The sequence below is a fragment of the Bombina bombina genome, chromosome 2 (assembly GCF_027579735.1).
Source record: "Bombina bombina isolate aBomBom1 chromosome 2, aBomBom1.pri, whole genome shotgun sequence".
NCBI classification, from domain to species: domain Eukaryota; kingdom Metazoa; phylum Chordata; class Amphibia; order Anura; family Bombinatoridae; genus Bombina; species Bombina bombina.
This window is the reverse complement of record NC_069500.1, coordinates 838,764,055-838,789,460: the sequence shown is the minus strand read 5'-3', so window position 1 is coordinate 838,789,460 and position 25,406 is coordinate 838,764,055. Positions and strand designations below refer to the sequence as shown.

The window sequence follows — 25,406 nt, the reverse complement described above, 5'->3', positions numbered from 1 at the left end:
GTGCCCACTTTAGAGAAAGAACGCTGCGGAGCAAAGTTAGTGTTAATTTTAATGTACAGTATCTTCAATTTATTTTTTTATCTGATTGCTTGAGTTCCGGTTAACGGAGTGTTTACTGTGTGTGTGTATATATATATATATATATATATATATATGTGTGTGTGTGTATATTTATATATATATATATATATATATATATATATATATATATATATATATATAAATTCTGTAGCCTATGTATGTTGCATTTTGCCAACTAAACTGACACAACCAGGTGCAATACTACAAGAGGATTGCTAGTCCATAATTGTTTGATACGTGGCTGTTTCAGGCAGTTTTGCTCTACCTTGCATCTACTTAGGCTGCAGAATTTGACTTCAGCATTGCTAGGGAGTGTGGGGCAAGCACAATCTTTATAGTGAAAAATTGCAATGTTTTTTTCATTAATTAATTTATCGGGAAATAGATTTTAAGTTTCATGTCCCTTTAAACGTTAATCTGCTGGGTTTGTACAATCCCAGCCTACTATTGTGCAGTAGTTACGTTTAGGATGCGCTGAAGGAACAAAAGTAAAAAAAAAAAAAAAACAGCTCTGGCTTTTTTTAAAGCTGCGACCGGAACCACACGTATGTGCTGAGCGCTAAATCTCAGAGTTTACCTGGGCACTGAATAGTAGGTCCTTGTTGTTCATACCGAATCAGTGTCTGGGAAACACGCAGCATTTGATTTATGCACATGTTGCAAATCTGATCATTGGGGGGAAATGGCTAAAACAGCCTTTTCCAACACACGCTGCACTTTTAACTTCCGTATCCCTTTAAGAATTTTTTTTATTGTTATTTTCAAAGGAAATTCTAAGGCACAAAAGGACATTTTTTTTTCTAGCTTGTCACTCCTGTGCTAAATGTTTTTAATGCTTACTATAAGCACTGAAGTTGTTTCTGTGTTGTTGTGTACAGACTACAGGTTGAAGCAAAATCTTCAGATTATACTAAGCCGTAAAATACTTTCTATCCACCAATAACTTTAGACTCAATCCAGTAGCTGCAATCTCATTATCCAGCCCAGTATGTCTTTCTTAATACCTGGATTTAACAGATTTAGCTAGTGGTTAAATCCAGATTATCTACCTCAAGTGAAGGCTTTTTTATTTCTTTTTTATTTCGTTAACCTAGGCTCAGCGCCATCCTCCCTCTCAGATCGCTCTGATTGAATAACCAGTCTGGTGGAATATTATTGTGATACCCAGAATTCTCTTTGACTTGCCAGTTATATTTAGATTGTTTTATAGTGAGGGGAAAAAGAAAATACATTGTTCTTAAAGAACAATGTTTTGTAGTTTTATTTATACACCAGTGTTTATGATGTTGTGATATTAAACTGCTGGGTACAACTATTGTAGCGTGGTTACTACTAAGCACGTGCATTCAGATTATTCGTGCACAGGTTTTAGGGTGTTGCACTTTCACAAGAAGAAATCCGGCTCCGAAAAGAGCCCAATGGCGCAATTGCCACCTTCCGCATTCAGATCATCACAAATGATCCCGTACGCTCGTGCCTAGGTACTGCTCACAATGCTGTTGTTATTCCTCCTTTGTCTGCATCGTTCTTTTAAGTCGGCCCTGTAAGTGCTGGTTAATAAAGCTTTGCATCTTCACACTGGGAGCTGCCATTTTTGAGTTTAAAAATTCTCCCTAATTACAGATCACTGATATTGTCTTCTTGACACGTCATGTGATGTACTTCAGTTTAGCACAACACAGAGCACGAGCTTTATGTTTTTATATTGTTTTTATTGCTCTGTAATATTCCCGGGGGCTTTATTTATGTGTTATGTAATTTTTAAACTGTAAGTTAAAGGGACATGAAATCCAAAACTTTTTCTTTCTCCAACATAGGTGTGTCCGGTCCACGGCGTCATCCTTACTTGTGGGATATTCTCTTCCCCAACAGGAAATGGCAAAGAGCCCAGCAAAGCTGGTCATATGATCCCTCCTAGGCTCCGCCTACCCCAGTCATTCTCTTTGCCGTTGCACAGGCAACATCTCCACGGAGATGGCTAAGAGTTTTTTGGTGTTTAAACTTCTACCTCTCTTTCTTTTTGGCTTAAAAGCATTATCCGTTTGGCTTATGAGACTGCCGGACGGCAGCCTCCTGAAAGAATCACAGCTCACTCCACTAGGGCTGTGGCTTCCACATGGGCCTTCAAGAACGAGGCTTCTGTTGACCAGATATGTAAGGCAGCGACTTGGTCTTCACTGCACACTTTTGCCAAATTTTACAAATTTGATACTTTTGCTTCTTCAGAGGCTATTTTTGGGAGAAAGGTTTTGCAAGCCGTGGTGCCTTCCATTTAGGTGACCTGATTTGCTCCCTCCCTTCATCCGTGTCCTAAAGCTTTGGTATTGGTTCCCACAAGTAAGGATGACGCCGTGGACCGGACACACCTATGTTGGAGAAAACAGAATTTATGCTTACCTGATAAATTACTTTCTCCAACGGTGTGTCCGGTCCACGGCCCGCCCTGGTTTTTTTAATCAGGTCTGATGAATTATTTTCTCTAACTACAGTCACCACGGTATCATATGGTTTCTCCTATGCATATTTCCTCCTGTACGTCGGTCGAATGACTGGGGTAGGCGGAGCCTAGGAGGGATCATATGACCAGCTTTGCTGGGCTCTTTGCCATTTCCTGTTGGGGAAGAGAATATCCCACAAGTAAGGATGACGCCGTGGACCGGACACACCGTTGGAGAAAGTAATTTATCAGGTAAGCATAAATTCTGTTTTTGTGATTCAGACAGAGCATGTGATATTTAGCAAATGTTCGATTTTATTTTTATCTGATTTGCTTAATTCTCTTGGTATCCTTAGTTGAAAAGGATACCTAGGTAGGCTCAGGAGCAGCAATGCACTACTGGGAGCTAGCTTCTGATTGGTGGCTGTGCATAAATAAGTCTTGTCATTGGTTCCCCAAATATGTTTAATTAGCTCCCAGTAGTGCATTGCTGCTCCTTCAACAAATGATACAATGAGAATGAATCAAATTTGATAATAGAAGTACATTGGAAAGTTGTTTAAAATCACAAGCTCTATCTAAATAATGAGAGAAAAATTTGGGGTTTTATTTCCCTTTAACTGCAAAAAATATAAAGCTTCCTCTCGCTATTGTGCAAGGTCCAGCGGTTAAAATGCTCAGCTTCTGTCCCAGGATGCAGCATATACACGGGTTAGAAGATAGAGGTGCCCAGTAATAAGATACAAAGCTTTACCAACTGGCTTCTGTAATGGGTCAAAGGACTATTAATAAAAATGACGTAACTGACAAATGTGTGATAAAAAAAAGACGTGCAATAGCAGGAGACTGGATGAGTAGCAACTATGCTGTTGTAGTTGTACCCAGCAATTTAATTTCTCTTTAAAGGGATATGAAACTAAACATTTTTCTTGAATCAGATAGCGATGCAATTTTAAGCAACTTTCTAATTTACTCCTATTATAAATTGTTTTTCATTCTCTTGGTATCTTTATATGAAAAAGGAATGTAAGTTTAGGAGCCGGCCACCAATCAGCAGGCGCTACCCAAGTGCTGAACCAAAAATGGGCCAGCTCATAAACTTACATTCCTGCTTTTTCAAATAAAGATACAAGGAAAAATTTGTATCTATCTGCATGCTCTATCTGAATCATGAGAACAAATGTTGGTTTCATATCCCTACAAATATTACAAATACTTTGAAATGCTGATAGAATGAGTTCCACATTTGTCTGTGTATTTTTCCTGCCAGCTAGGCAAGTTCTTTTCTCTTTTTCTGACGGAAATCAGAACTATTGTATTATTCAGTATATCAGTTGGCTCTATATTTTATAATTTTATTTTATTCTGATCTGGAATATCCTTGAAAACCAAATTATGGTTTTGTTGTTGTATAATTTAAACAAAATGTATCAATAAACAGAACAGCTAGCTGATGTAATCAGGAGTCTCAGAGAACAAAAAAACCCAGCATGCCTTGTTTCGTTCCTGGAGTGTAATCAATAAAGTTGTCTTGGCTCCATATGCCACAGGAAACTCTACACTGTTTTGTTTTTTTTTAATCAGTTTTTTTCAATTACCTCTAACTCCCTTCATTCATTTCATGTAGAATTTGCTTCACTCATTTTATTTGCTGCTTTGTTTAACATTTTGGGTTTATGGTTTTGTAGTTTGATTGGAAGTCCTAACCCAAGAACGTGCAGGCTATGGGGTCATAAGAGGGAGATATGTAGCACACCATTTGCCTTCTGACCTTTCAGGATATAATTTCGAGCCCTGACTTCTGACCTCTTCTAACCTTCGTCCTTTCATTGCAGATTTCACTTTCAAAGACTTTCTTTAAGCCGTATTGAGCTACTAAAATAAAATGTATATGCTTATTTGAATTGTTTAATGATATTTCCTCCTCCCAGGCATGCTTAATCACCCGCCGATCCCAATCGCTGATCTATCAGAACACACAGAACATCTAAAGGCAAATGATAACCTCAAGTTATCCCAGGAGTATGAGGTGAGAGGACTTTGTGTTGCTGGAACTTAAATGAAAGGAAATGAATGAGATATTTCAGCATTTTGATTTGTAGCATCAATAATTACATACCCCAGCATGGATTTTTTTCTGGGCTTCTGCCTGTGCTCACACAAAGTCAAGAGACTGCTTTCCTTCCCCACTATCAAGAGGCATGGAGCCAAGTTAAAATGACATCTGCCTCTTTTTTTTATTTTAGGCTGGAGGGTTGGGGGTTTCTTGGCGGTATTAGCTAAAAATGTTGCCTGAGCTAGATTCCAGTTAATATGTTCAGTGCAGATTTCGGAGATTAATTTGCATAATGCAGTATCCAAAGTGCCCTGGCAAGTCTCCAGCCCGGCCTCTTCTTGTTGGGGAGCCAGAGCTGAACAAACAGTGCTAATGAAATGAATGCTGTGTGAGATTAGAGAAATGGAGAGCAAATGGTCACATTACAGCAATATAAACACCCATTAGTTAAAAATGCTGAAATACAGCAGAGCACGAGCAAAACGCTGCAACTCCGATATAGAACTAAATATCTGCTTGACGTTCTAAGTATATCTCCTAGAAAACTTATTGTGACAGCAGAACATAGTCTGCTCCAGATGCATTGTTAGGGAAATGTTTCAATCTTCATTGAAAAATATCTATTATTCTCTGTTCTCTGCTTGATTGGATTTCTCTTTTTTCAGTCCATTGATCCTGGACAGCAGTTCACTTGGGAGCACTCTAACCTTGAAGTGAACAAGCCCAAGAATCGATATGCTAATGTGATTGCCTATGACCACTCCCGGGTTATTCTTCTGCCCATTGAAGGTATTTACATTGATTTAACAATGTCCTTATGCCGCCTTTATGACATTTAAAGGGACAGTAAACACTTTGTTGTCTTGCTGTAGAAAAACACACCAGACAAGTCTAACCATTTTTAGAACAAATTAACATCTTGTTTGCTGCAGTTGTTTCTCAAGAGCCAAATTCCACCCACTACTTTCCTCATTTGGAGGGACTAAACCAGACTTGAGTCTGCAGCTTTCATGACTATCCACTGTCATTATGTTATTGTAAAGTGCATTGTTTTGCAGTTATCTGCTAAAGCCAATTACTGAAAGATATGCAACAAGCTTAGCCTTGAGTAGACCACAATGTCCATTTGCAGCTGTGAGAAGTAGACAATTCACAATTTCCAGAGCTAAAAAACATGAAAAGGGGCAAAATAAATAATAAAAGTATATTGCATTGTCGTTTTCCAACACTTAACATTTTATATACAAAATCTCAAGGTGTTTACTGTCTCTTTAATTTCATATGCTAGTGCAAACCTTTTTGCAAAATCACTGGTTCTGATTGATCACTTTGAGAAATGGACAAGTTCTCATAATTGTGCAACGTACAATTAATCCTTTTACAATTAAGGAGAAGAAAAACTGACACAATGTTTAGAATATTAATTAACAGTGTTTCTTATGAGAGATTTTTGTGCAGTAGTGTTGAAAGGGTCATAAAACCCAAAATTATTATTTTATGGCTCCAGTAGATCATATCATTTTAAACAACTTTCTAATTTACTTCTATTATCAGATTTGCTTCATTCTCTTGGTATCCTTGAGGGAGCAGCGCAATGCACTACTGGGAACTAGCTTAACACATGAAGTAAGCCAATGACAACAGGCATAAATGTGCAGCCACCAATCACCAGCTAGCTCCCAGTAGTGCATTGTTGCTCCTAAACCTTCCAAGGTATGATTTTCAGATCAGGATAGCAAGAGAAGGAAGCAAATTAGATAACTGGAATAAATTGGAAAGCTGTTTAAAATTGGATACTTTATATGTATCGTGAAATAAAAATTTGGGGTTTCATGTTCCTTTTAATGGTTTTAATAAGTCTCCTGAGAGTTTGGGAAAGTTGGTAGGCAAAAACTAAGGGCCCGATCCGATATGCAGCGTCACCCGCACAAGCCGACGCCGCCAAATTTTGCGCTGGTTTGGTATCCCATATACGGCGTAACATAGAAGTTACGCTCGTATATTTCTGCCTTCGGCCGTAGTTTTTTGGCCCATTGACAGGTATACCAAACCCGCGCAGTTTGGTATCCAATATACAGCTTAAGGACTTACGTGGCGAAAATGGAGAAATCTTACTCCATTTTCACCTCGCCACAAAATGCAGGCGTAGTAAGCCTTACGCTGAGTATTGGAGCCCCGTAGCTCCCTAAACTGGCTGCAAAATAAAACCTAACGCATGCGCAATGTCTATGTACCTGTCAACCGCAATCCCCCGCCACAATCCCTAATAAAGTGTTTAACCCCTAAACCGCCGCTCCCGGACCCCGCCGCTACCTACATTAAATGTCTAACACCCTAATGTGATCCCCCTACACTTCCGCCACCTACATTAAAATTATTAACCCCTAATGTGAGCCCCCTACCCCGTCGCCACCTATTTTAACTACATTACCCCCTAATCTAATCCCCCTACACCGCCGCCACATATAATAAATGTATTACCCCCTAAAATACTAAAATGTCCCTACCCTAAACTAAATTACAAATAGCCCTGAAAAGGGCCTTTTGCGGGGCATTGCCCCAAAGTAACCAGCTCTATTACCAGCCCTTAAAAGGGCCTTTTGCGGGACATAAATATATTAACCCCTAATCTAATCCCCCTACACCGCCGCCACCTATATTAAATATATTAACCCCTAATCTAATCCCCCTACACCGCCGCCACCTATATTAAATATATTAACCCCTAATCTGACCCCCCTACACCGCCGCCACCTATATTAACTATATTAACCCTAATTATATTAGGGTTAATATAGTTATATTATATATATTAACTATATTAACCCTATCTAACCCTAACACCACTAACTTAATTATTATTGCAATAAATCTAAATAATAATCTTATTAACTAAAATATTCCTATTTAAAACTAAATACTTACCTATAAAATAAACCTTAAGATAGCTACAATATAATTAATAATTACATTGTAGCTATTTTAGGGTTTATATTTATTTTACAGGTAACTTGGTATTTATTTTAACTAGGTACAATAGCTATTAAATAGTTAATAACTATTTAATAGCTACCTAGTTAAAATAATTACCAATTTACCTGTAAAATAAATCCTAACCTAAGTTAACAATACACCTACACTATCAATAAATTAATTAAATAAACTACAATTATCTAAACTAAAATATAATTAAATACAAAAAAATACAAAAAAAGATTACAAGAATTTTAAGCTAATTGCACCTAATCTAAGCCCCCTAATAAAATAACAAAGCCCCCCAAAATAAAAAAATGTCCCTACGATAAACTAAATTACAAAAAGTAATCAGCTCTATTACCAGCCCTTAAAAGGGCCTTTTGTGGGGCATTGCCCCAAAGTAATAAGCTCTTTTACCTGTGGAAAAAAATAACAACCCCCCCCCCCCATTACAACCCGCCACCCACACACCCCCTACTCTAAAACCCACCCTATTCCCCCTTTAAAAAAACCTAAGTCTAACCCCCAAGTGCTCCTTACCTGTCCTGAAGACCTGTGGAGAAGGTCCTGTTCCAGGCAGAGAAGTCTTCTTCCAGGCGGCGACCTCTTCTTCTTCCAGGAACCAGCCGGCGCGGAGCGGAGGAGTTGAAGACCGATGACCGTGGAGCTGAAGACCGTCCTCTCTGGAACTGAAGACCGGCGATGCAGGAACTGAAGATAGGCGACGCTGTAACTGAAGACTGGAGCCATGGAGCGTGGAGGATCCTCTTCATACGATCACCGCCGTACACTGAATCGGAATTCAAGGTACGCGATTAAAAATGGCGTCCCTTGAATTCCTATTGGCTGATTTGAATAGCCAATAGAATAAGAGCTACTGTAATTCTATTGGCTGCCAATTACAGTAGCTCTTACTCTATTGGCTAATCAAATCAGCCAATAGAATTAAAGTAGCTCTCATCCGATTGGCTGATTTGAATTTGAAGGCTCTAATCAGCCAATAGGAATTCAAGGGACGCCATTTTTAATCGCGTACCTTGAATTCCGATTCAGTGTACGGCGGCGATCGTATGAAGAGGATCCTCCACGCTCCATGGCTCCGGTCTTCAGTTCCTGCATCGCCGGTCTTCAGTTCCAGAGAGGACGGTCTTCAACTCCTCCACGCCGGCTGGTTCCTGGAAGAAGAAGAGGTCGCCGCCTGGAAGAAGACTTCTCCGCCTGGAACAGGACCTTCTCCGCCGGTCTTCAGGACAGTTAAGGAGCACTTGGGGGTTAGACTTAGGGTTTTTTAAGGGGGTATAGGGTGGGTTTTAGAGTAAGGGTGTGTGGGTGGTGGGTTGTAATGGGGGGGTGTTCGTTTTTTTCCACAGGTAAAAGAGCTGATTACTTTGGGGCAATGCCCCACAAAAGGCTCTTTTAAGGGCTGGTAATAGAGCTGATTACTTTTTGTAATTTAGTTTAGGGTAGGGACATTTTTTTTATTTTGGGGGGCTTTGTTATTTTATTAGGGGGCTTAGATTAGGTGTAATTAGCTTAAAATTCTTGTAATGTTTTTTTATTTTTTGTAAATTAGTGTTTGTTTTTTTTTGTAATTTAGTTTAGCATATTTAATTATATTTTAGTTTAGATAATTGTAGTTTAATTATTTTTATTGATAGTGTAGGTGTATTTGTAACTTAGGTTAGGATTTATTTTACAGGTAAATTGGTAACTATTTTAACTAGGTAGCTATTAAAGTGAAGGTAAAGTTTTGCGTTTTTGTAAGCTTTATTCTATTAAACATCTGCTATATAGTAAGATCGCAAAGTTTTTTTTAACTATTTGTATATATAAAATAGTATAATAAACTGTTTGTAATTACGTTCTCGGCCGGTCTTAGCGCCTCCCTCCATGTATTTCCGGCTTTTTCACTCTATTACGTACAGAGCGGTCCCACCCGCTCTATACGTACTTCCAAAGCGCGTTCCCGATTGACGGACATCTTGCGCATGCGCACACTGGGCCGTACACACATACTTACTTTTGGTCAAAACAGAAGAAATTGCAGCGCTCAAGTGAAATGTATCAAAACAGGTTGCAGCCACAGATACTGTTTCCAATTTCTTTTAAATAGACTGCGTTCTCAAGATTTCGTTTTACCTGTTTGAATTGCGCATGCGCTAATCTGGAGCGAGCCCGGCTTGGAAAGGGGAGGAAGTAAAGCCGACGCATGCGCAGAACGTCAAGCAATGTTATGACGTCAAATGACGGCCGCCTATCGGCCAGACTTACTATTGGCTTAGTGAAAAATGTGACCGGACTGCCAAAAAAAAACGGGCTGTTTGTCTAACGCTTAGAATTGGAGATAAAAAAGCTGATAAGTCGGTAAATATATAACAATAAAAAAACTCATGACTTAAACTACCCTTAATTTTATATGTATTTACATTTGAATCAATCGAACCTTGCTAACTTTACCTTCACTTTAAATAGTTATTAACTATTTAATAGCTATTGTACCTAGTTAAAATAAATACCAAGTTACTTGTAAAATAAATATAAACCCTAAAATAGCTACAATGTAATTATTAATTATATTGTAGCTATCTTAAGGTTTATTTTATAGGTAAGTATTTAGTTTTAAATAGGAATATTTTAGTTAATAAGATTAATATTATTTAGATTTATTGCAATAATAATTAAGTTAGTGGTGTTAGGGTTAGATAGGGTTAATATATATAATATAATAACTATATTAATTATTAACTATATTAATAATATATATAATATAATAACTATATTAACACTAATATAATTAGGGTTAATATAGTTAAGATAGGTGGCGGCAGTGTAGGGGGTTCAGATTAGGGGTTAAGATAGGTGGCGGCGGTGTAGGGGGATTAAATTAGGGGTTAATATATTTAATATAGGTGGCGGCGGTGTAGGGGGATTAGATTAGGGGTTAATATATTTAATATAGGTGGCGGCGGTGTAGGGGGATTAGATTACAGGTAAAAGAGCTGATTACTTTGGGACAATGCCCCGCAAAAGGCCCTTTTAAGGGCTGGTAATAGAGCTTGTTACTTTGGGGCAATGCCCCACAAAAGGCCCTTTTAAGGGCTAGTAATAGAGCTGGTTACTTTGGGGCAATGCCCCACAAAAGGCCCTTTTCAGGGTTATTTGTAATTTAGTTTAGGGTAGGGACATTTTAGTATTTTAGGGGGTAATACATTTATTATAGGTGGCGGCGGTGTAGGGGGATTAGATTAGGGGTTAATCATTTTAATATAGGTTGTGGCGGGGTAGGGGGATTAGATTAGGGGGTAATGTAGTTAAAATAGGTGGCGGCGGTGTAGGGGGCTCACATTAGGGGGTAATATAGTTAAAATAGATGGCGGCGGTGTAGAGGGCTCACATTAGGGGGTAATATAGTTAAAATAGGTGGCGGCGGTGTAGGGGGCTCACATTAGGGGTAATATAGTTAAAATAGGTGGCGGCGGTGTAGGGGGATTAGATTAGGGGGTAATATAGTTAAAATAGGTGGCGGCGGTGTAGGGGGATCATATTAGGGGGTAATATAGTTAATGTAGCTGGCGGCGGGGTCCGGGAGCAGCTTTTTAGGGGTTAATATATTTATTTTTAGGAGTGAGAGGGGGGATTGCGGATAGAGGGGTATACGTGTCGGGATGATGTTTGGGAGGCGTGTTAGACAGTTACGGGATATTTTATACTTTAGTCAGTTTTTGTAGGCGGCAGTTTCTAAAGTGCCGTAAGTCACTGGCGACTCCAGAAATTTGTACTTACGCAGATTTCTGGACATCGCTAGTTTGTCCGACTTACGGCACTTTAGCAAATGCCGGCGCCGTATATGAGATAGCTCGATGTGCGAGCTGAAACTACAGGCGGCGCAGGTTTCCATGCTTGCGCTGAAACCTGCGCCGTGTATCAGATCGCGCCCTAAATCTTTTTTACAGTTTTATGAAGGTGTATTTTCCTGTCTAGATTTGTCATAATAGTTTTGACCAGATCCACTATCCATATAGCATTGACTAAAATTGCATACTTGTCAGATTAATGAGAGAAGAACTTTGGGTTTTATGTGGCGTTTAGCAGTGCTTATATACAAGCTGCAGCAGTATAGCAGGTAAGTGAAATGTCATAACTAAGGGCCCAATAATCGAAACCTTGCAAGATCAGATGTGGTTTTTCACGCTGACCCTTCCAGGGGCTCCCCTGGTGGAATTATCTTTAAAAAGGGGCAGTACCTTCGAGTGGCAAGATGTCCACTATTGAAATTAATGGAGCTCGCTAGAAAGGGAATCTTCGCTGTGCTGGGGACGCACTTTAAAATTAAATCCTTATAATCACCTACAGTATGTTTTCGTATTCATGTGTTTTTCTATTAGGGTATTAAATATTTTGATAAAAGTTTGCCATCTTTTCATTTGTGAGGAAAAAAAAAGAGAACTGTAGGACGGAAATGTTAAGATGTTTCATACACGCCCATTGAACTCCTGTGTTCAGCCCATTTTACGATAAAACAACAAATAAGATTTATATTTTGTACTTAAAAGTACAAAGTTCTGTGGGGGTTTTTGCACATCTAGACACCCTGGTGGCTTTTTTCCACCAGGGAAATAAAAGCACTGCTGAGAATTATTTAATAATCTCGCCCGCCCAGACACCTTTAGAACATCGGGCCCTAAATGGCAAGTAATATGAAGTAGCAGCATTTATATGCACTAAGTTTTTTCACACAAACATTTTGAAAGCACTTTTTAAAATTGAATCCAGTAGAAAGTGCACATTTGTGCAGTGCTTATACAGAAATATTCAGTGTTCCCAGCCATAGAAGAGTTGTACTGGTTAAAAGGAAATAAACTCCACAAGAAAATAAAGATATTGCTTTATTCAACATAAGATCTTATTTTATTAAATAAAAAAAAACTTTATGGGCAAAAATTAATTTAGTGCAATATCTATGTTCATAATTTTTACTTGGTAGTTACTTTCGCTCTAGGTTAAATCGATTGGTTTATGATGACTTTTTAGTAATTTCTTAAAATATATGAAGGGACACAGAAATAAATAATACAGGGGAACTTACAGTCTAGGAGGGTGAGAAACAGGAGGTGAGGACTGCAAGGGTGAGAATGATGTTAATACAGAGTTAGATTAGGGCAATTATTAGGTAAGTGGAATTTATTTGTTACTGTGTTGGGTGATAGGCTTCCTTGAACAAAAATGCCTTAAAGGGGAACAGAATAGGGGAAGTCTGAAAACGCGAGGAAGTGCGTTCCAGTGGGTTGGTGCAGCACAAGAGAAGTCCTGCAGTCGAGCATGGGAAGAGGTGATTATAGAAGATGTAAGGAGCAGGTCATTGTTGGATCTTAGGGGGCGGGCTGTAGTATATTTGTTAATTAGTGAGGAGCGTGTGGGTAAGGGCTTTCTAGGTCAGGGTGGTTTCCATAATTGGATAGCAAGGTTGACTGAAGAACATGCTCGTCTTGTGCCCTATTAGAAAAAAAATGTATTTGTTGCACTTTCTATCTGAATCAGACACGTTTTTACTTTTCACCATGTCTTTTTAATCTCTAATAAAAGTAAGATGAATCACTTTGTAAAGGCTGCTGTTAATTTTCCATTTTGTTCAATTTGACAGCACATTTCTATTTTGTTTTCCGTTTTTATTTTCTTTCTTAAAAATATTGATCATTCCCCAGTAAAATTAATGTCTCTCACATTATCTTTTTTAATAGTTTTCAGAATATTTTTTTTTTCTTCTTGCAGGAATTATTGGTAGCGATTACATCAATTCAAACTATATTGATGGCTATCGGAAGCAGAATGCATACATAGCTACGCAGGGAGCTTTGCCGGAGACCTTTGGAGATTTTTGGCGCATGGTGTGGGAGCAGCGTTCTGCCACCATTGTAATGATGACAAAGCTAGAAGAAAAATCTCGGGTGAGGAGCTTATGGAAGAGCTGCAGGCTCCTGTTTGTCATTAACATTTAACTTACTGTAGCACTAAACACTGTGAATAGTGTGTTTGACAGAAATCGCTGTTTTCTCACAGATTTGTCTGACAAAAAATATATATTTCAAATCTTTTTCTAAATCTAAAAAAAATTGTATTCCTTATTTTATTAGAAATGCTAACTGTGCTATCTACATTCTAGTCCATTAAAATTCCCATGTAAATGTTTTCTTTTTGGCTTTCCTTTTTTTGGGGGGGGGGGCGGATCACTAGATTCAAAGCCATTTCAAATCCATATGAATAGTCAATGATAACACACTTATTGCAAACTTTTCAAATACATTTGCAGCAGAGCAGTGCATGCGGACAATTTGATAGTGGTATCCCATTCAATCAGAAGACATTTCCAGTATCTATTCACATAGTTTTAGAATTTTGAAAATGACTCAGCTTTTGACTTATTTTGGTCTTTTTTTCAATTAATCATCTTGACTGGACTTATGGCAATTTTAAGTTTAAGTTTTTGCTCTTATAACAATTGATAAATGCATTAATAAACACAGGTTTTTGTTTTTTTTAGGTTTTTTTTTGTTAAACGTAAAGTTAAAAATCTAGCTTTAATTATTTTTGTAAGAATTGTAGGATCAGAATCTTCTTCAGATCTTTACTTTCCATAATGTATGTGAAAATCCCTGAGGAAGAAAAAAAACTAAAGCCTGAAGTGCTTTTCTTACAAGATGTATGTTGTGTTTAGCAAGCTCATGGTAGGACTTATAAATAAATGTTAAAAGATCCCCAGATCTGCATTAGTGTTTCCACACAGGAATTCTTATGGGGACGGGATACACATCAAGTAATTGTTTTCCGTTTAAGCTGGTGTTTAACTACGACAACAATTACATTTTAATGTTTGCATTTCCCACTGATATCCAACCTATTACTTGGGTAAAAGGGAACATATGGAGCTGTCTCTTCACTTGATGTAGAGGTCTGATTTACTGTTATGATACCATGGAATATGATATTTAAAGGGATATAAAACCCAAAAAAATTATTTCAGAAATCAGATCATACAATTTTAAACAACTTTCCAATTTACTTCTATTATCAAATATGCTTTGTTCTTTTAGTATACTTTGTTGAAAAGGCAGCAATGCACTACTGGAAGCCTGCTTAACACATCTGGTGAGCCAATCACAAGAGCCATAGATGTGGAGCCACTAATCGGCAGAAAACTATCAGTAATGCTTTGCTGCTCCTGAGCCTACCTAGGTATTCTTTAAGCAAAGCATACCAAGAGAATGAAGCATATTTGATAACAGAAGTAAATTGGAAAGTTGTTTAAAATCATATGCTTTGTCTGGATAATGAGAGAAATGTTTTGGGTTTCATGTCCAAACAACTAACTTATTTTTGCAATTAGTCCTCAGTCAGTTGCAGTTTTTGTTGTGTCTTCTGCCATTTTGACATCATTTTAGCTTTTAAGAATGATGGTCCTTATACTTACTGCCACTTGATTGCTTTATTCTATTTCACTACATTTACAGATAAAATGTGACCAATACTGGCCAAGTCGAGGAGCAGAGACCTATGGGATGATTCAAGTAACTCTCCTGGATACAATAGAATTGGCTACTTTCTGCGTGCGGACGTTCTCCCTGCATAAGGTGAAATGATGCATATTCCTCTTAAGCACTATGTGTATTATTGTCCACTTGTGTCTGATCTCCTTTTCTGTATATATAGAATGGATCCAGTGAAAAGAGAGAGGTACGACAGTTCCAGTTCACTGCCTGGCCTGACCATGGCGTTCCCGAATACCCAACCCCATTCCTTGCATTCCTTAGAAGAGTTAAAACCTGCAACCCCCCTGATGCTGGACCAATCGTGGTACATTGCAGGTAAAACCATCTTTACTTGGTTTGTATTCTCCCTGTTATAATTAATTCCTATGATTGTTGTAAATAATAAAACGCAATCAGTTAGTTATAGAGATAAAACCTTCCCAGGGGCGAAACTACAGGGGATGCAGAGGTCGCAATTTTAATAAAAAAAACGTTGACCTGCCACTGTCTTCACTGATATCATGTGAGTGTGACATTATGCTTCACTGGTGTCTCTGACTACAGGGGTTCGTGTTTCTGTTTTACCCATTGGTGTTTATGTGTGTGTGTATTTATGCGTGTATGTTTGTATGTGAGTGTGTGTGTATTTATGCGTGTATGTTTGTATGTGACTGTGTGTGTATTTATGTAAGTGTGTGTGTATGTATGTGACTGTGTGTGTATTTATATAAGTATGTGTGTGTGTGTATGTATGTGACTGTGTGTGTATTTATGGAAGTATGTGTGTGTGTGTGTATGTATGTGACTGTGTGTGTATGTATGCATGTATGTGTGTGTGTGTATGTTTGTGGAACCAGCATATTACAGACCTTGTTACTACAGCATGGGGGAGGGGGTAAACAGTGTCACTTTACAGTACCACTATATACAGTACGGGGGGGGGGGCTGGACTATGTCACAGACTACTGTGGTCACTATATAAAGTACTGGGGCAGGTAGGGTCAGGCCAGCCATCTCACCGGCAGATTACAGACTGTGTCACTGACTCACTATATACAGTACTGGTGGGTTAAAAAGTGTCACTATATACAGTAATAGGGGACCAGACCATCTCACAGACTGTGGGCACAGGGTACCTCCTTTTGCAGACATGTAATCTGATTCACATTTATTTTCTGTGTTAAATGTTAAAAAAATAAATATATGTTTCAAATTACATGTCTGCAAAAGGAGGTACCCTGTGCCCACAGTCTGTAAGATGGTCTGGCTCCCTATTACTGTATATAGTGACACTGTTTAACCCACCAGTACTGTATATAGTGAGTCAGTGACACAGTCTGTATTGGGTGGGGGGGCCTTCTTAGATTCTTGCACCTGGGCTCTGTTTCTAGTTACGCCTCTGAACCTTCCCTTTCACTCACTGCATAAATGCACTGTCTTTTCTTAGTCTACTTCTGTTTATTAATGATTATTCTATACATTTTGTTACTCTCTGTTCCTAATCACCAATCAGAATTTCTCTTTTACTTTCCATATCTGCATATAAAGCAGGATGGAATTTATTATCATTGGGATAATACCAAGCCACACCTTTTGAAACAGACAAAAACTGTAAATAAACAGGACACCCCCCCTTTCTGGGAGCTTGGCTTCTCTTCTGTTTCCGTGACTACAGGGTCAGTTGATGTCAGTTCACAGCTTTGACCTCTTTCTGATTCATGTTCTGCTTAGGTGTTTTTACTGTGCCCTCTCTTCTGAATCTTCGATAGTCCATTCATGTGAACTTCAAGGGTCCTGAAAAATGCAGAGCTTTCTCACATAGCCACAAATTGTATTGGGCTCCTTGATACTGATTGAGCTTACTGTATAGCTCTCCTCTTCTGTACAGGAAATATATTGCTTCAAACTTTGTAACTTTGAAGTCATCATTCATAAGACTTCAAAAATCTCATCCATGTGGGTGTTCATTGCTGATACACTTCTTCAGGAGTTCTCCTTTTTACAGTCACTTCAGCGGTTCTGACATCAAGTACAGACGTAAAGGGACACTGAACCCAATTTTTTTCTTTCATGATTCAGATAGAGGGTGCAATTTTAAGCAACTTTCTAATTTACTCCTATTATCAAATTTTCTTCGTTCTCTTGCTATCTTTATTTGAAAAAGAATACATCTAAGCTTTTTTGGGGGGTTCAGTACTCTGGACAGCACTTTTTTATTGGTGGATGAATTTATCTACCAATCAGCAAGAACAACCGAGGTTGTTCACCAAAAATGGTCCGGCATCTAAACTTACATTCTTGCATGTCAAATAAAGATACCTAGAGAATGAAGAAAATTTGATAATTGGAGTAAAGTAGAAAGTTGCTTAAAATTTCATGCTGTATCTGACTCACAAAAGAAAAAAATTGGGTTCAGTGTCCCTTTAAAGTTTTCCACTTGCCTTCCTGTTTCTTTAAAGGGACATTAAACACTTTGAGATGGTAATATAAAATTATAAAAAAAAAAAAAAAACTACAATATACTTTCATAATTATTTTAACCTTTTCCTGTAATTCCATTCTAAAATTGTAAGCTTTTCAATTCCTGTTAGAAATGGAAGTGCAGAGGACTGTTATATTCCACATAGCAAACTCAACTGACCTATTTATAACTGTCCCTAATTGGCCACAGCAGAGAAGGTAACCTAAGTTACAACATGGCAGCTCCCATTGTTTTATAAACATTAAAACTTTAAACGTATGTCAATATTTAAACAACTAATGAAACTTTAAAAAAATACATTCTCAGACTGATCTTTTCTTTGAATGCATCATTCTATCTAGCATTTATTTAGTGTTTAATGACCACTAAACACAGAATTCCATAATCAATAAATGCATAATAAAAAGGACAATGCAGAAATTGAACTTCAAATGAGTAGTAGAATTTTTTTTTGGATAAAGGGCAGTTAGTTGCATTTTCTATCCTAATGCATCATGTGAGAGCCATCAGCCAATTGCAAAATGCAAATACGTATAGCTTGTGAATCTTGCACATACTCAGGAGTTGGGTCCTCAGAAAGTGTGTATATGAAAAGATTGTGCACATTTAGATAATGGAAGTGAATTGGAAAGTTGTTTAAGTTGTATGCTCTGTCTGATACATGAATTTTGATTTTGGATTGACTGTCTCTTTAAGTACAGAATAACTTCCCGTTACTTACTGGCCTCCTTAAAGGGACACTCAAGTCAAAATAAACTTGTATGATTCAGAAAAAACATGCAGTTTTAAGACACTTTCCAATTTACTTCCATTATCGAATTTTGCATAGTCTTCTTATATACACACTTTCTGGGGAACAAGATCCTACTGAGCATGTGCACAAGCTCACAGGGTATACATATACTAGTCTGTGATTGGCTGATTTCTGTCACATGATACAAGAGGCCAGAAAATGGGGGCAGGGATCTACTGCTTGTTTGAAATTAATAATAGGTGTTAAATCATTGTCTTGTTAATATCCACTTGTTAATTATGCAATGCTACTGCATTGAGTGGTCCTTTTAAATGAATAGTTTAGTCAAAATTAAACTTTCATGATTCAGATAGAGAAGCAATTTTAAGCAACTTTCTAATTTACTCCTATTATCAATTTTTCTTTGTTCTCTTGGTATCTTTATTTGAAAAAGCAAGAATGTAAGCAAAGGAGCGCAGACCATTTTTGGGTTAGCACCTGGGTAGTGCTTTCTCATTGGTGTCTTAATGTAGCCACCAATCAGCAAGCACTACCCAGGTGCTGAACCAAAAATGGACTGGCTCCTAAGCTAACATTCAAATAAAGATACCAATAAAACAAAGAAAAATGATAATAGGAGTAAATTAGAATGCTGCTTAAAATTGCATGTTCTATCTGAATCACAAAAGTTTAATTTTGACTAGATCAGGGGTCACCAACCTTTCGGACCTCAGGGACCACTAAACCACAATTTTGAATCCCGTGGACCACTAACATGAATTTTTTTAAAAAGGTACAAATCTCTATAGTGTGTGTGTGTGTGTATGTGTGTATATATATATAATTTGGAATTAACTAACTGAATGACAGAACTGAGAGAATACTTCCAAATGACAGATGAAGGGTGGGTGCCAACTATTGAGCTTGAAACAGAGGGGCAGAAAGTGGGGGAAAAGAATTATGTTTAAAAGGACCACAAGACTTCAAAGTTACCTCCCCATTTAGGAATTATTCAAAACTACTTATGGTCATGTACAGACATTGGAGTCATAAATTAAGTTTATATCAGAAAGCTCTCAATATGGATGTGAGCTAACCACGACTGATGTTACTGGCAATTACTATAATACTGGTGGGATATGGCTGATCTGCTGGATGGCAATTCCTGGAATTCAGGTGGAATGGCTTTGTGCGTGGGAAAATTATTATAATAAAAAATAATTCATATTTAATAATAATAACAAAAAAGAAAGAAGAGGGGAGGAAGACAAACAGTGATGTAAGTCCATCTGAAGGAATTAGGAAAACTATTACAAAGAGACAGGTAAAGGGAATAAAATAAATGAAATATGAGAGAATTTTTTTTAGATTTTCTTTTTTCATATACTTTAATTCCATTATTTGAAGCCAAGACAATACCAACCTCTGATGGCTTGCAATGGAAGCATCTTTCGCTGAGCAGCACGCCGGGCGGGAGAAGCTAAAAATATAATCTAGCTACGCAAATTTGTAATTTAACTCCTCCGTCCGTTTTCACTGATGTCCAGCCAGGCACTGTAGGGAGTAACAGCGCAACGGGGGTGACACCATCAGAGGTCCATGGACCACTGGTTGGCAACCGCTGGACTATACTATTCCTTTAACGCCTTGAGTGCTGATGACGGCTCTGAGCCGTCACAAAATTTCTCAGTCAAGTGCTAACAACGCCTCAGAGCCGTCGCTAGCACTCCCCCACCTTGAGGGCAATCTGGGGGCTCCCACCTACTTCCACCCCGGCGATCTGGCCTCAGAGGCATCGTCGGTGCTTCATGTTTCGCACAGTGACGTCATGCGCAATACAGTGATGACGTCACCATGCAACTTTATTGACAATGGGCAAATATAGGGAGATAGGGGCATGCCTATCTCAGGCATCTAAGCAGCTACATACTTTTACTCCCCCCCCGACTTTGGTAAGGTTAGGCGATTACCTTTCCAACGGTATAAGTCTTGGGGGGGGGGGGGGGGAGTAAAAAAATAAATATATTTAAAAAAAGTTAAATAAAAAAGCTTAAAACCAGCTTAGCTTCCTGGTGGGAAATGGCTAAGCAGCTGAAGGGTTAAGTTATTGATAAGTTACACTGAAGGTCACTATTCCATCTTCTGGCCACTGGAGGGCACTGTCAGATTTCTGAACTGTCGTACAATTCTCTTTGGATGGCTGGCAACCGAGTTTTCATTGTTTGCATGCTTCTAGACTTGGGGGCCGATTTATCATGTGTCAGGCGGACATCGATAAATGCTGAAACTTACGCTGTCGGCATTTATCATTGCACAAGCATTTTGTGTGAAATGCTTGTGCAGTACTGCCCTCTGCTCATTCGCAGCCAATCGGCCACTAGCAGGGGGTGTCAATCATCCTGATCCTCAGAGGTGGAGGACGAGTTAAAGGGCAACAGTCTTAAGACCGCTACTTCTTAACTTATGTTTTGGGGTAACCTGAAACTACGGGGGAAGATTGCAGCATCTGCTGCTTGATACCCCTTAAACTTTCTTCTTTTCCTACAGTCACAGTAGCCATCTTGGAGGTATCGTGTTAAATAATTTGAAGTTTCTTTCTTTTTCCAAGTGATAGTGAGTTATTAACTTCTGCTTCGTGTACTGTAATTCAGAACATGAAGAAAATAATTTATCAAACTATAAACACTAGCTAATACAATAAATATACAGACCTTTTAAAGGGACATACAGTCAAAATTAAACTTCCGTGATTCCAATATGCTCTATTACAATTTTAACAAATTTCCAGTTTACTTCTATTATCAGATTAGCTTCATTATCTTGTTATCCTTTGCTGAAGAGTAAGCTCAGGAGCAGCAATGCACTACTGGCCGCTAGCTAACCACATATTGTGAGCCAATGACAAAAGACATGTGTAGCCACCAATCACCAGCTATCTCCCAGTAGTGCATTGCTGCTCCTGAGTCTACCTATGTATGCTCTTCACCAAACGATACTAAGAGTATGAAGCAAATCATGGACGTTTTTAGTTTTAAGTTTAATGTCCCTTTAAAAAAAACAGAATGTGACAGATTCACTTTAAACATGGTTGCTTTTATCTGGAGATAAATGTGTTATTTCTTCAGTGAGCAGACATTTTTAAGTCACTTTAAAGAGGAAACCTATTCTTCCCGCTTCCATTCTTTTTAAGTAGCATTTGTGGACCACAGTTTGAAACTCCTTGACGAGAATCTTCAATGTGGATAAAACTTGTTTGATCTTCCTATTTCAGAAATGTTTTTCTTCTGTAACTATGAGCTCTATTTCAGTCCATTAGCTGAGTCATACGGAGTGTATCACATGACTTTTCACTTAAGCCCATTACAGTGTATTGGAAAAAGAACAATAAAATAGAAATCCAGTTATTTTGTCGTTTTTTGTTAGCTTTATACCAAGTAATTTAAATCCACTAGTACATTTTATTTAAAATTATTAACACGTTTTATTGCAAGAACTAAACAGCAGTATTGGAGCACGTCAGAAAACTGTGTGCTTTTCGCATTCATTTTTGGACTCTAATAAATCAACTTTCAGCTGTCCTATAGCTTTTATTCTGTGTGTATGCTCACTTCACATGTAAATTCATGTGTGATAGTTTTATATACAGTAGACATCATAAGTTACACCACTGTACAATATCACTTAAATGTCAAATTATTCAAAATGGTATCCTCTCAATTGCCTTATTTTACTTAATACAGGGAGAGTCCACAGCTGCATTCATTACTTCTGGGAATACAGAACCTGGCCACCAGGAGGAGGCAAAGACACCCCAGCCAAAGGCTTAAATACCTCCCCCACTTCCCTCATCCCCCCAGTCATTCTTTGCCTTTTCGTCACAGGAGGATGGCAGAGAAGTGTCAGAAGATTTCGGAGTAGTTCCTTAGGAAGGGTATCTGCCCTTCGAGATGGGACTGGAGTTTTTTTAAGTAGTCTTGTCAGCCCCTCAATGAGAGCATTGATGAAAGTTAGTCTGGAGATGCAGGGAGAGTCTTTCTACGAAACCATCCAGACTCATATTAACAGCTCCTTAAGCAATCAGTGTTGACGAGTTTCACTGCCTTCTTTCTTCACTCAAGTCCATGTCAGAACCGCTGCTACAATCTGTCAAACTTGAAGGACCGCGTTACTGTTCCATGGCATAAATTCCGGTAAGATCGTTTCATTTTTTACACACATGTTAACGATAGAAGACAGGGTCACAGTGGGACTCCTTTAGCTTTATGGAATTAAGGGTTAATATCTCCTGAGGGGGATTATTGAATAGTGGGGTTGTTTAATCATATTTGTTATGTGATTCCGGCTGCTTATGTGTAAGAGACGTTTGGGCTCATAGGCTGATATGGAACGTACAGGTTATTTTTCATTTTGAGAGCTGCGCAGTTTTATTAAAGGGACACTCAATAAAAAATAAACTTTCATTATTCAGATAGAGCATGCCATTTTAAACAACTTTCCAATTTACTTCCATTAACAAAATGTGCACATTCTTTTTATATTTAAACTTTTTGAGTCACCAGCTCCTACTGAGCATGTGTAAGAATAAATGTGTATGCATTTGTGATGGCTGTTTCATGTTACGTGTATGCATTTGTGAATGGCTGATGGCTGTCACATGGTACAGGGGGAGTGGAAAAAGACATAACTTTTAAAATTGTCAGAAAAAAAATCTACTACTCATTTGAAGTTCAGACTAAGTGCTACTGCATTGTCTTGTTATCTTGCATATCTTGTTGATTATGCAAATCTACTGTTTTGACTGGTCCTTTAAGCTGGTGCGCTTTTCCTTAGCAGGGGTGGTCCTGCATGATGCACCATGTGACCGGGAGTGGTCATGCTTTTTTTTTCATTTCCGATTCCTAAGGAGAGGAGCCAACTTCTCTACCTGTCTGGGTCATAGGAGGTGGTGAGTGCCCCAGCCATTGGGGGTATAAGGTGCCAGTTGTTCTTTCTATAATTTAATTTAGATGAGTTATGGAAGATTCTGATTTTTTAGAGGGGGATTCCTCTGATTCAGATTTTGATACCTGTGTATATTGTGGGGAGGCCCGGGTAGCCCAGCCCTCTCAATTATGTTCTGTATGCCACTATAGGATGTTCTCATCAACCAATGTTGAGATGTTAAGAGACCACTGAGCCATCGGATTCGTCCCATGAGGTGTGTTCCTTAGAATCTTCTGTTCCTACACATGCAGTTTCCCCGGGTACCGCTGCTCCTTCGCCTGAAGGGGGCTTTTTTCCACCAGAGGTGACTGAGCGGTTCCGCATGGCCATCTCTACGGCCTTAACCATATTGCCTCTTCCTGCTACGTGCAAGCAAAGGGTTAATCCATGCACTCCTGCCCAGGGACCGTCGCGTAAAATGACGATTGTATCTGATCAGTCATCTGGAGATGCGGTTCCCTCTGAGGCTTCAGAGGTAGAACCTCCAGGGTTGGAGTCTGCTGACTTGATTCCTCCGACTGAGGAGGATTTAGCATTTAGATTTATAATGGCACACCTGCATTTACTTCTGAGAGGGGTTTTGGCGATGTTAGAGGTTCCCAGTACTGATCTGTCAGTTGAATCTCAGTCCTCTAAATCAGATAGCGATCTTGACTAGACGAGTGGAGAGGGATGGAGGTCCTATTCCTTATCGTCTAGATATATATAATTTATTTTATTTTTTATTTAGAATCCTAGTTCTGAGCTCTATCGGGGGTTTGTGTCATAGGACAGGTTGTACCTGTTTTTGTTTGCACACTTCTTTGGCTTTCTCTTTTGTGTGCTTGCCTAAATTCTGTTTTTAGAGCTCTGGGTTGTTGTAGAAACTCTTCTTAGGAAGACGTTTCGTCACATGGGATTTTTTGGTACTATCAACTTTGATGGTCGTGATTGTTGGAGACTTCCAGTGGAAGCTTCTAGGTCTCTGCTCGGGGTGATGGTTCCCCCAATAACTTTGAGACAAAATTTAAGCCTCAGAGCTTATTTTTCTTTATTTGGATTATTCTCAGTTTTTCTAGCATTGCTGGACATTTAGAATTTTATGTTTTTGCCCTTGAGTGGTCTGGCAGATATCTCGTATCCTAGATGACAGGCAGGACCTGTTTTGGGTACTAGTTAAGTCTGCTCTTTCTTTGTACACGAGAAGGATTTTTTCTAGCTTCCGGTTCAGGCAGAGCAGGTCCATCTATACTCTGTTTTAGGTACTTTCTTGGATGGGCGCTGGTTGTTGGATCCAAGGGTCCTAGAGGCGGGAGCTAGGCTTCACATTCTGTTTCTCTGGGTAAGTTTTTACTCTATTGATTTTGTGTCTTGGCAGAGAGAGGAAAGATTTTTTTGTAGATTAATTGTCCCGGTATCTATCGCACAGTGGGAATATTTTCATTCCACTGTTGGTGCATGGGCCGATAGTGGAGGGACCTCCCGTTCCATTGGGTTTTATGATTCTGAAGCAGAGCTTATTAGATCTCCTTTTTGAGGGAGATTAATAGGTTCTCTCTACCTTTTGTTCAGGAAGAAGGATATCTTCACTGGTCATCCTTTTGAGCGAATCCAGTTCTTAGGGACCGTATCTTCCAGTAAACCTCCTTCTGATCCTAGATTTTTTGGTGGGATCTGGGGTTAAATGTGACAGTATTCTGCTTCCAGATTTTACAGTAGCTCCCGGGTCTTGGCGGTTCTGTTTTTTACCATCGTCTGTTAGTAGACTTTTAGGGATTTTCTCTTGTCTTTTTCAATCCTCAGAGTGGGATCTAGACCTGAGTTTCTGGTGTAGGCACCAGGGTGGTTCCTTGATTGCGGATTTGGTCCTACAGACAGGAAGTTTTTCCTTAGATCTTGCAAAGTTACATTTTACATCATCAGGCTATGCCCTCCAGTCCCCCTTCTGGCCTTCGTTGGCGCTGTGGTGGAGGGTGAGGTATTCAGCCGAGGCCGAGACTTCGGCATGGCGTTGTTTTTTGAATCTATCTGTCCAGATCTCCCTGTCCTGAGGGATTTTTCTCTCTCCCGGGGCGATTTTGACTTTGTCACTTCCCTATCAGTGGGTAGAGTGTGTCTTATGGAGGTCCATGGATCAGGAGTTTCCTTCCGATTAT

At 38.8% G+C, this 25,406-nt stretch overlaps 1 protein-coding gene across 7 annotated transcripts in view; it reads left to right on the top strand.

Moving 5' to 3' along the window:
* PTPRS (protein tyrosine phosphatase receptor type S) overlaps positions 1-25,406 on the top strand; it is a 408,837-nt gene that overhangs the window by 343,417 nt on the left and 40,014 nt on the right. For all 7 annotated transcript variants that reach the window (XM_053703177.1, XM_053703180.1, XM_053703178.1 and 4 more), the window contains 5 exons: positions 4,450-4,547; positions 5,240-5,363; positions 13,320-13,495; positions 15,056-15,175; positions 15,255-15,409. In XM_053703177.1, the coding sequence (XP_053559152.1) occupies positions 4,450-4,547; positions 5,240-5,363; positions 13,320-13,495; positions 15,056-15,175; positions 15,255-15,409 (673 nt within the window). The remainder of the gene's footprint in view (positions 1-4,449; positions 4,548-5,239; positions 5,364-13,319; positions 13,496-15,055; positions 15,176-15,254; positions 15,410-25,406) is intronic.